Source organism: Rhinolophus sinicus, linkage group LG01 (genome assembly GCF_036562045.2).
Source record: "Rhinolophus sinicus isolate RSC01 linkage group LG01, ASM3656204v1, whole genome shotgun sequence".
Taxonomy (NCBI): Eukaryota; Metazoa; Chordata; class Mammalia; order Chiroptera; family Rhinolophidae; genus Rhinolophus; species Rhinolophus sinicus.
This window is the reverse complement of record NC_133751.1, coordinates 61,986,427-61,998,705: the sequence shown is the minus strand read 5'-3', so window position 1 is coordinate 61,998,705 and position 12,279 is coordinate 61,986,427. Positions and strand designations below refer to the sequence as shown.

At 36.2% G+C, this 12,279-nt stretch overlaps 2 protein-coding genes across 3 annotated transcripts in view; one reads left to right on the top strand and one right to left on the bottom strand.

Moving 5' to 3' along the window:
• Positions 1-5,394, bottom strand: part of IQCB1 (IQ motif containing B1) — a 45,373-nt gene extending 39,979 nt beyond the window's left edge. Inside the window, exons 1-3 of one of the 2 annotated variants that reach the window (XM_019729613.2) lie at positions 5,268-5,394; positions 4,730-4,810; positions 107-218 (exon numbers count right to left, since the gene is read on the bottom strand). In XM_019729613.2, the coding sequence (XP_019585172.2) occupies positions 107-206 (100 nt within the window). In that variant the 5' untranslated portion in view covers positions 207-218; positions 4,730-4,810; positions 5,268-5,394. The remainder of the gene's footprint in view (positions 1-106; positions 219-4,729; positions 4,811-5,267) is intronic. The other variant, XM_019729615.2, reaches the window with a different exon arrangement.
• A 98-nt stretch (positions 5,395-5,492) lies between these two features.
• EAF2 (ELL associated factor 2) overlaps positions 5,493-12,279 on the top strand; it is a 41,030-nt gene continuing 34,243 nt past the window's right edge. The window contains exon 1 of the mRNA XM_019729691.2: positions 5,493-5,676. Coding sequence (XP_019585250.1) covers positions 5,580-5,676 — 97 coding nt within the window. The 5' untranslated portion in view covers positions 5,493-5,579. The remainder of the gene's footprint in view (positions 5,677-12,279) is intronic.

Here is a 12,279-nt window from a genome sequence, read left to right as displayed (position 1 = left end):
AAGATTTCGCTGAACAAATTGGAAACAAATGCTAAAATTGTACCCATGATGTAACTGTTTTGTTACTTAAATAGTGTTAGCAAATCAGAAAAAAAGATTTTCTTACCTTTTAACTTCAACAGTATAACAGGGACATTGTGTTCTGGACTTTTTGCAACTTCAGCAGCAAGAGATAAGATCCTTGGGTCTGTACCTGTTGGCTTCATTTCTCATATCACCTACATTGTAACAGAATCAGGGAACATTAAGGTCAAATATATTACCCTAAACATTCTTCCCTAAATGAAACACAGTTTAATATAAATGAAAACGTAGCTTTGCTTGCTTTGAGAAGGGTAGATTTATTTTTTAATTTCTCCCTTATTGGAAACTGGTTTTTCTAACTAGTGTACCTCTAAATGAGCTAGAGATCCTTATATCTTACTGTAACAGCTACAGGAGGTATTATTTATTGTGCAGTAACAGTCAGGAACTGTGCTTGGGGCTTCACATTCACTCTTTCTAATCTGCACAACAATCCTAGAATAGGAATTTTTTTTAATCATAAAAAAAGAAACTGAGTGTACATAAAACAGTTAACATAGGCCAGAGACTGCTATCCTTTCAAAGGTCTCCTTATAAGGCTGGCCCTTGGCTGGTGTCTAGGAACTTGGATTTTAGGACACTTCTGTCATTTCCTAATAAGAATGGTTCTGTGCCTAAACTGTTTGTAAAAACAATGTGATTTATGCTGAACACCTGCTTTCCTTTCTGAAGTTTGGAATTCTGGTACATGATAGCAGAGGATGCCTACACAACCATCCTCCAATAAAGACTCTAGTCACTAAGTCTCTAGTGAACTTCCCTGGTAGACAACACTTCAGTATGTTCTCATAACTCATTGCAGGAGAAATTAAGCATGTCCTATGTGATTCTACTAAGTGAGGACTTTTGGAAGTTTGCACCTGTTTTCCTCTGGATTTTGTCCCATGGTCTTTTCCTTTTGTTGATTTTGCTTTGCATCTTTTCATCACTATAATAAATCACAGCCATGAATATGACTATACCTTAAGAAGTATGAGCCCTCCTAGCAAATCACTGAACCTGGGGTTGGTCTTGGAGATCCCCAACACACAACTCAGAAATGTTATGTAATTATAAGATAACCAAAGTTTGTTTATAAATAGCATACTGAATAAAATCAATAACCTTAAAATTAAAAAAATCCATATCCAGTTCAATTTGTTTCTAAAATTATCTTTATAAAAAGGTTTTAAGGTATTCAAAGCTCAAAGATATCATTTTTTTAAAAAAAGTATACTCTTTACTTAGTAATAATTAACAAAAGCTAACATATATTGTTTACTGTGAACTAAGCACTGTGCTAAGTACTTTTATAAGCATTACCATATTTAATCTTCACAACAGGACTATAAGGTAGAGCCTGTAATCATCTCCATTTTACAGATGAGAAAAATCAAGCTTGAAGAATTTAAACTGGACATGGTTCCACCATCATGTGGTAGAGTCAGCATTCAAATCCAGATCAGTCTAACTCCAAAGTCTGTGGTTTTAATTACAATGTTCCTAATATTCCCTCCCATGTAAAACAGTGAAAACCACAAAACATATTCCCAAATTACCTACTTCTAACTCACTTTTTCAGCTATTATTCTTCGAAACTTGCCATCCTTTATATTGAAGAGTTGGCCATAATAAAAGACACCCAAAAAGCATCCCTTATTAGGTAAAATACAAATCATTTAAAAAAAAAATTTCTGGAAATATTTTAAAGAAATCCCAGCACATCCTGGCACATAGCAGACATAAAACTTTCCAAGGGTGTAGATACAGAGTTATTTTATTCTTTCCAATGGCTGCATTATGCTATGCTTCCTTTGTAAGAGTACATCAAAATATAGTAGTCCCCCCTTCCTTATCCGCAGTTTCATCTTCCATGGTTTCAGTTACCCACAGTCAACCATGTTCCAAAAATATTAAATGGAAAATTCCAGAAACAACAATTCATAATTTTTAAGTTGCAACACCGTTCTGAGTAACATAATGAATTCTTATACTGTCCCTCTCCCTCTTGCTCTGGATGTAATCATCCCTTTTGTCCAGTATCTCCATGGTCCCTGCCCATCAGTCACTTACTAGTAGCCTATTCAGTGATTAGATTGACCGGCGTGGTACTGCAGTGCTTGTGATCAAGTAACCTTTATTTTATGTAATAATGGCCCCAAAGCACAAGAGTAGTGATGTTGGCCAATTGAGATATGTCAAAGACAAGCTGTAAAGTGCTTCCTTTAAGTGAAAAGATGAGTACAGTACAGTAAAATATTTTGAGAGACCACATTCACATAACATTACAATACATTGTTATAATTGTTCTTTTATTATTAGTTATTGTTAATCTCTTATTATGCCTAATTTATACATTAAACTTTATCATAGGTATGTATGTATAGGAAAAAACATAGTATACCTATCTAGGGTTCAGCACTATCTATGGCTGCAGGCATACATGGAGGGTCTTGGAATATATCCCCCATCGATAAGGAGAAACTACTGTATATGTAAACATCCTCTCTATTGGAAGTTATTCAGAATGTATGCTATGATAAACAATGATGCAATGAACAGTAATGTAAATGTCCTTATGCACACATGCTAGTACTCAGTAGGATGAATTTTCCTGAAAGTTGGATGGCTGGGTTGCAAGATACGTATTTTTAAAATTTTGATATGATCCCAAATTTTTCGCCAAAATGGGTGTTCCAATTTATACTTCCACCGATAATGTACAAGGGTGCTCACTTATTATACCTTTACTAATACATCATTATCTTTTATATTTTTGCGAATTTGCTAGACGAAAAATGGTATTATATTTTTAAATCTGTACTCATTTATTAGGAAGGTTAGGCACATTTCCTATTCACTGCTATTTCTTCTTTTATGTATCTTCTGTTCGTATCCCTCAACTATTTTTCTATTGACTTGTCTTATTCTTTTGCAGAAGCTTTAAGAACACTTTATCTTTTATATTGACTGTAAGCCACTTTCTCCTTGTCTGCCATTTATTTTTCAAAGTTTGATTATGGTACCTACACCATAGTTTTACAATTTTTATGTAGTCAAGTATAACAATCTTTCCCTCTATGGCTTCTGCCATTGGTGTCATGCTTAGAAAGGTCCTCCTTACCCCAAGAGCTAAAATGTATTCTCCTAATTTTTCCTAGTGTTTTATGGTTCTGTTTTATTTATATCTTATTTAACTTAAATCTTTATTTATATCTTCAATACACCTGTAAGTTATTTTTGTGAATGGTGTAAGATAGGGATCTAACTAAATTTTTTAAGTTAGATGAGGTTATAGATCAGTGAAAAAAACAACAAATGCACATAGCTGTCATAAATTCCTGAGGTAATTAGTCATGAATAGATGTAACAGAAGCAATCTGAAGTGCCACTTAGGTATATTTTTGGATTCTATTTAGTTCATTAATCTATTTGGCTACACCTAGGCTAGTACGCATTTTAATATATGTTTGAAAAACATTCACACTAGAAGGTAAGCTTCATGAGGGCGAAACTCAGACTACCCTTGATGGCTGCCTTCTTCTCTCTGGTTCACTATAGGCTAGACTAGTGCCTGCATATGGTAGGTAGTTCCTTAATAAATATATGTTGAAAAAATGAGTAAATGTACAAACTTGGGGTATTCCAAAACTCAATTTCTTGACCCTCTGCTCTTCTCCTTGTTATAAATGTAAACTACAGATTTCTGGCAGGAAGCCTTGTTTAGGTAAAATAGGCTTAAAACACTGTTCTTGCTTTTTGGGTACCATAATAAAACATCACTGAAACATTATCATCATCAGCAAACATGTGTGGAGCACTATGTTAGATGCAGTGGTCACAAAGATTTTACATAGGAAAGACTCCCTGCTAATGGTCTGGTTGGGAAGGAAAAGTATACACACACACAAATATGTATATGTAAAATAAAATAATTATACAAACAATGTTAAGCCAAACAGATGACACAGAAGGTAAGACTACAGACCATAGAGTCAGAGGATTGGGCTTCCTTAAACCAGTTTTCTCATCTGTAAAGTAAACAAAAAAGCAATTCCTACTTCCTAGAATAATTCAAGATTTAGAATAAAAGGCAGCCACCAAGGATGGTCCTAAAATGTTGCATGACAGTAGAGTTAAAACTCAAGAATAATAACCATTTGGAGAGCTTTTATTATATGCCATGAATTGTTTTAAATGCTTTTATGTATTAACTCATTTAATTCAACAACTCTAAGGTGTAAGTACTATTATTTCCCTTCCAATTACAACTGATGAGCATACTTAACTTTGTCATACTATAAAGCATGAAGCGGGGGTTCAAACCCAAAGATTCTTGCTCCAGAATCTGAGCGCTTAACTGCCCCATGAAACACCCTTAGTATGCCTTAAAAGGGTCGAATTTGAACAAGCAGGTTAAGGGAGACACATTCATCTACCTGCCTGGAATAAATTGGTAAGTTTGGCTAAAGTAGAAGTGCAGTAAGGGAGAAGAGTTTGATTACATAATTATGCTGAAAAACAACCACCTGTTATGGTAACCATTTGTAAAATTCCTTTCGGGTGATTGTCCTCTGATACAACACTTCTCTCATCTTTACCATTAAACTCATGAACTTTTGACAGAAAAAAAATACAATTATTTTTCAATTATTAATCCTATTACCGTTTTCAGAGCACGAGCTCCGGCCTTGATACTTTGGGAACCTGGTCTTCCCGGCTGTGTAGTTACTGCTTCCACGGATCACTGTGAAAGAAAGAAATAAGACAACACAATACAATCTAGTTGCAACTGATCCTAAACATGTGAAGTTCGTAACTTCTAATCTTTTTTTCCCCCCCTTCCACGTGCACCTTGTCGGTCCTAATAGAACCTAGAACTTCCCCTAGAACAGGTCAGAAAACGATTGCCTAGGTAACGGCGTCACCTTCAAGTCAGGTCCAAGGACCGAGGCTCTGAGGCCGCGGGGCTCCTGTACTCCGGATTCTAGGCCCAGCTTTGGCGCTACCAGGCCTTGGACCCAGAATACGCTCCTCCCCCGGCCTCAGTTTCCACACTAGACCTCCACAGAAAGCGTGAAGTAGGCCGATTCTCCCGTTAAGAGCTCCTACATTCCAGGTCACTTGGCCCAGAGGTCCGGGGTCCCGGCCTTTTGGTACCTCGGGGCCGTCTCAGTCCCCAGCCACCACCTCAGGTCCGTTACCTCATTCTCGCAAAGCGTTCCTCCACCAAGGAACCCTTCTCCCACCACGCACCTCAGTTGTGAGGCGTTCTCCCTGCGGTACCGTCGCAACGCGGGAAGGGGCGTGGAGGCGGGACCAAGATCTCGGAGTCAAGGGGCGGGGCTCCCTTCTCCAGCCAGCCAATCAGCACACGCGTTGGGCGGCGGGGCGGAGTCTGTCGTGGCTCCGCCCGCTGCTGCTAATACAACTGGTTTAGGCTGAGGTGGCAGAAGGTAGGGAGCGCTAGTTAATGCAGGCAGGATCCGAGGCGAAGTCGGAGCCGAAGGATAACGATGAATGGACCCTGGCACATCGATAGTCGCGAGCGGGTTCTCAAGTTAGGCGCGAGTTTTGAGAAGCAACCGCGCTGCGCCTTCCACACTGTGCGCTGTGAGTGTGAACATCCCGGTGGAAAAGGGGAGAGAGCTCTGGGTGTGGGTGTGTGGAGGCACAAAAGTCTCCGAGTTGTGTTCCCATCGACCCACCTTATTCTGCGGGAAAATAGGGTTCCCAGCGCGATCCAATGCCGGACCTGGAGTCCTAGGGGGTCGATGGAAAAAGCCGGAGTTGAGCAGGTGTGGGTAAAATCCGGACAGAGAGATATAAGTGAAACCAACAGGAAGAAAGGGAAACTTTGTGGAGAAGGTCTCCAGGGGTGACTGAAGACAGAAGTAACTGATGGGTGATGCAGAGGTGGAAAGGAAAATAGTAAGGTGCCAAATGGAAGGGAGCAAAGGATGGAGCCGTTATGCAGGGGAAAGGAAATGCTTTGAGGCTGGTGGGGAAATAGTGTGTCCTTCACTTTTTCTGTGTCTGGCTAATGAGAGTTCTTACTTAGCGCGTTCCTAGGGAGAGATTCTAAACTAGTTCAATAATCTGCATCTCTTTGGACCCCTGATTTCATTCAGTAAATTTTCAAATATTTATTATCAAAGTATTGGAGGGTGTGTTATTGATTTCCTTATTGAAAAGATACTTACCTCCCTATGATTTCTCCCTTTGATTTCCTTTTGGTCGTCCTCTGGAATGAGTTTTGATAAATTACTCACTTTTATGTTGTTGAGGTAGAAAAGGGAGGTCTTTTGCTTTGATGGTTGGATGGTATACACTACAGGAAGGAAAAGTACAGCATATTATGATTTGGTATGTAAAACATTCATTCTTTGCATAATAGCCCTCATAAAATTATAGAGGGGAAAGGAAACTTTGAGATCAATGAATCATAACCTATTTTTTCTATGGCAAAATTTGTAAAGTAGGTATTTTTTCACTTTCTTTCACCAGTTCTGCCCTTCCTTAGTGTCTCATCATTCCACTTTTCTTTCAGTTGTTCTGTCCTCAGACTGTATACAGGTCTTTATTGTTTTATCCTGAAGTATTCCATGCATCAACTGAAACTTACAACCCCCAAAAGTTTACTTAAGTTGTAGACAATCTAATTATAGTAACTCACAGTAAAGGTATGAAGAACCAATAGATTTCTAACTTTCCAAGGATGTTCTGGAGGTTGCAAAAAAATTTATACAGTGGACACGTTGGTCAACGTTGCTCAAGCAGAACTTCGCCGTAATCAGAAGTGACTGGACACTGATGATAACCACTTTGAGGACCTCTTGTAATTGGAGAAGTCACACATGACTTGTTTTCATCTTTTGTTATCAGTACAAAGTATTACAATTTTAATAGTTTTCCTTTCTTAAAATGTGTATACATTTTGGCACCCTCTGTATTTACATTTTATAAAGGGATTTATTAAGGAAAATTAATATCCAATTGATAGAATAAATAGAGGAGATATTTGCAAACAGAATATCTTAAACAGTGACCCTTGATTATTCTTTTTCTCTCTACTCTGTTGTCCAAAGCTTCCCATAGTGAGATAGCTAGTGCTGGCTGTGCAGTTTCTTTCCTTCTTCAGTCCCATTTTATAAAAGTGTATTATAGTTCTTAGCTAGTTTCTCCCTGCCTTTCTCTCAAATAGAATCTCCTCTCCTCTTTTTTTTCCTCAGGTATGTAGTAGTCTTAATTTTTCAAATTACAAGGTATAAAATTATAAAAATTTGCTCAAAAAATATTTTTTTTTAAATTTTTATTTATTTATTTATTTTTTAATTAGTTTCAGGTGCACAAGACAAAGCAAAACTTAGACGTTTATCATTTATATCCCTCACACTGTGTGAACCCCCCTCCCCCCATCCACTATCCCTCTGTACGTTCCCAAAACCTCTCACCTTCCCCTTATCCCCACCCCCCCGCCCCTCTAGCAACCCTCTGTTTTTCCTCCATGTTTCCAAAACTGTTTCTGATTAGTTCATTCACTTATTCTTTTCTTTAGATTCCGCATATAAGTGAGATCAAAAAATATTTTTATGTAACTTGGGTATATGCTCTCTTTAAGGCCATGAACCCCAAATGAAGTGAATAAAGGCCTTTGAAAAGCACTTTGCAGGTGCTTTAGAGCTTTTCATTTATAAAAAGTTCTCAAAATGCAGGAATTGTGTCTTCAGAATCAGATGATCCATCTACAAAAATGAAAATAAACAAAAATAAAACTATAACAACCACAATAAACCCAGATCTTTGAATATATTCTTAGTCCTATGGAAGACGTTAGAACAGTTTTCAGCCCTTAGTTTTATTCTTGTTGAAGCAGGCAGGCTCTTTTTACATTTATTTAAATGAAACCAGCCATTATTCTTGATAATAGGTTCATTTCTCATATCCTCACCCTTAAGGATGCAGTGAGGGAAAGAAACTATAGAATGGGAGATCTGACTTTTATCCACAGACCAGGTGGATAAACGTCAGTGTAATCTGGAAGAAAGGAACATTCTGTCTTTATGTACAGGGGTAATTATACCAGTCCTATATGCTGAGGCTTTGGAAAAACTTGTGAGTTCTGGCCTCTACTATACATGTAATGTAACTTTGGGAACATTCTCTAAACTCTCAGCCTCAGGTTTTTTTATATGTAAATGGTAATATTAATATCTAAATTTCAGAGTTTTTTAAGGATTAAATAAGGTAGCATAAACAATCTAGCACATTATTTGGTGCATGAAAATAAATAGTAGCCACCATTATTCTTGAAGGTTTATTCATGTGTCTATTAGGAATGCCAATTAATGTAATTTACTAAGACTTTCAAAAGCAAAAGCATTTATCAGGACTTAGCAATAAAACCTATCAAAAAAATAGTCTGCATGTGGTAAGGAAGACATGGGATGTTCTGTAAATGATAAGCTAAATGCTTTGCAGCAGATGTTTCACTGGGTAGAAGAGTTTGAGTAACAGGACCCACCGAATAAATTTTGGATTTGGGCTAGTACTAATTTTACAGTTTATATCCAGATAAGGGAATAAACATTGAAATTTCTAAATTTTGTAAATGATACCACTTTTTGCTGTCACGAAATGATGAGTTCATTGGCATTAACTGTAGGAGATGGTCTGAGGCATCAAGTGCAGCCACTCCCCCCAAAAAACGGTTGTTAGGCTTTGGTATTAGAAAATATTAGCAAGTACACTAATGGAAAATAGGATTAAAATTATACTTATAGTTGATGTTCTCTAATCAATGCAGTATATTGGAAAGGGTATGGGTTTTGGAGTTAATTGAATTAGTTCAAATCCAAGACAGTAAATTTATTATAGTACTTGTGGATTATTTTATGCAGATATTGACATTATGTGATGTTACAGCCAAAAATAGTCAGAAAGGTGATCAACATTAACAGAAAAAGACTTAAGTACAAAGTAGGAAATGTTTTTCTACTCTTTATGTAATATAAGTAATTGTATTGTAAACCTGAAGAGAATAACGTAGATGAAGGAAATCCAGAGAGAATAAATGGTAAAATTGGTGGTGAGGTTTCCAAATCAAAGAGAACTGGAAAAAAAAAAAAAAAAATAGTTTTACTAATTTGGAATTTACTAATTCCAAACTATTAGTCTGGAATCATAGCAGCTTAGAAGAGAATGCATTAGACATTTGGAATCATGCGGAAACCATGAACTTGAGATTATTCAACAAATTCTATAATTCTAGAACTATATTTAACCCCCTGAAACTCAAAAGTTGTATACTTTAAGACAACTTGTTGTTTGAAGGTAAATAAAAGACAGCACTACTTAATATAACAAGTAATAAAAAGTGGAACATATTAATCCTAACAGTAAAATAATTAGAAATGTAAAAAAGTTCAGAATAGTTTTGGTAGACTTATTGATTATAAATGCATGCTTATCAGGAAGTAGAGCTACAGGTATTTTGAGAGCATTTCTGTCTCTTAATTATCTCATATACTATAGGCATCTATGGATAGGCTTCAGGAGTTTGTGAATCCCTTAAAATTATGCAGTATTTAATATGTATGTTCATATATGCATTTTTCTGGGCAGAGGATCTGTAGCTGGTCTATAATTTTTTATCAGATTCCCTTAGGGAGTTATGACTATCTCTCATCTCCTAACACGCCCTCTCCCCCAACCCACACAGATACACAAAAGTTAAGGACTGTGGACGTAAGATAAAGAAGCTATGTAATATGAGTCGATAAATTATGTGATTTGAGTTCCTGACTTGATCTTTTATTGGCTTCATTACAGAGGAGTTCCCACATTGGTTAAATATGGATGAGAATATTCTAGTCAAAGAATTGTTGTGAAGATCAAAAGTGATGATTTATTATAAAGAAAAATAATCAATTTTTAAACACTGAAACAGAGGTTATAGATTAACAGCCTATTGGCTGACTTTGACTTTAGAGATACTTTGTTTGACCCGCACTGTTAACTATTTACAACTAACATGAGTTAATTGTAAATACTTAAAAATCAAGGTCTTTTATACACAAACCTGGATTACCAGCTTCTCTTTAAAAAATCAGAACATAACCTGGCAGCGGTTGGCTAGAGCTGAGTTGTAGTTGTCCTCTTGAGATTGGGCTTATTTATTCTTAGGGTTACTATGATTTCCTGCAGGTCTGCTTCACTGCCTTGGGTTGCCTGCCTGGCTTCAAAGCATTATTTAGCTATAGTTAAATGACAGTCCTACTTCCCAGTATTGTCCTTTGTGTAGCTGTCAGAAAAACATGGGAGATCGGAGGCCCATGGTTTTATTCCACGATGTCATTTCTAATGTTTTACAAAATTATAGAGAATTATTTATTGTCAAATATTAAATAATTGGTGCCCTCTATGAGAACAGCAGTGTATTAGTGAAAAATACAAAAGGAATATGGCAATCTCTACCCTAAAGAAATGATAGTCTTGAAGTAGAGATGAATCTGGGCTTCAGGAAACAATTAGAAAACAAACATTTTACACATAATTCAACTTAAATAAGTTTGTCCTTAAAATAAATTTGGAGGTGATTCAGAGAAGGGTTAACAATATGAACCAGAGTCAATTACAAAGATCTCTTATGTACTCATTATATTAAAGGCATTGCCCTAGGAGCCACAATTCTGGAGAAATTAAAGTATGAGGCATTGTACTTTTAAAAAATTGCAGTCCAATTGGACATGCCTACCAAGAGTTAAATAATTTCAGGTAATATTTGTCAGGTTTTGATGAGTCGTATGGTAAATGCTACAGAAGTGGATAAGAAATTGAGAGTAGGAAAAGGACTGCACACAGAGGCCGCTTCAGGGAAGAAGGGACTTTGAAATAGGATTCTAATTCTGAGAGAGCAAAAGCCGGGGGAAAATCAGAAGAGCAAGGTTTAGGTACTTTAATAGGTTAGCCTTTTGTTGATTGAAAACTAGTTTGTCCTCCCCAAGAATGGAAGGATATGGCTCTGAAAGATATTATGAAAGAAAACATAATGATTAGATGTGGGTGATGAAGAAGTCTGAGGAATGCTTACATTGATGAGCAGAATCCCGAAGGGTAGTTAAAATAAGAATGTTGAGGACATTTTAACATCAGTCTATGACTGTGAGCCCCTACGTAGGGCATGATAACTTATTTATGTTAAAATATTTAAAAGTAAAGTTCATTTCTGTTGTATACATCCTTATAAAATGACTTTGGTTCTCACTTTAGGGTCACAAAAGATATTTGCTAGCTCAAACTGAAGTTATATTCTCTCCCCATTGATGTTGAGGTCAGTGAGACTGGTATCAGAGGTTGTTGGCCAACCTCTCATCTTTTTATTCTAGCTGAATTTTTGTGGTTCCTTATTCTAGCTTTAGCAGATATTAATTGCATTATCTTGGGCAAGGGACTTAATTTCTTACACTCTCACTTCCTTTATCTGTTCTTAAGGATATTCATTACAGGATTGTTGTGAAGCTTTGATATAAAAGTGATTAGGAAAAATTTTTTAAATAAACTAATTAGCATAAAAGTTATAGCTGTTATTATTGTTTTGTTTCATATCTTAGTTCATTCTCTTGGATTTTTCTTTTTTCTCTTCTGCTTTCTACTTTATCTCTGTGATACTCAAGGCTCAGTTCCAATTTCTTCCCTTTAATATTACTGCTTTTTCATCAGTTGACATTAACGTTTATTTCCCTAAGTCCAAAACCTCTTTCAAGCTTCTAAAACTCAACACCTTAATTATCTTTGATCTTTCTCATTACCTTGCTACTGCTGACAAACTCCCCAGTTTATTTTCAGTCTAATTTTGTCCTCAGTTTTACTACCTAAAGATACATTATAAATCCAACTCTTTCACATTTCTCATATTGCTTATGTTATTTTTTTATCTGTTTCTTAAAATCCATGAATAAGCATCAAGATTTGAAAAGATGGTTATTGCATATATTCACTTTTGCATTAGAGCAGCATGGAGAATAAACCATATAAAGAATACTGTGTGCATCGGTTATATTTATATGTATTTAAGGAACAGACGAATAGATTTCATTTCTTTTTATAGAGTTATGAGAATTAAATATGAAATGTTAAGCAAGGTGTTTAGCACATAGTAAGCACATACTAAATGTTCCATAAATGGTAGCTATTATAATTGTCATTGGGAAACAG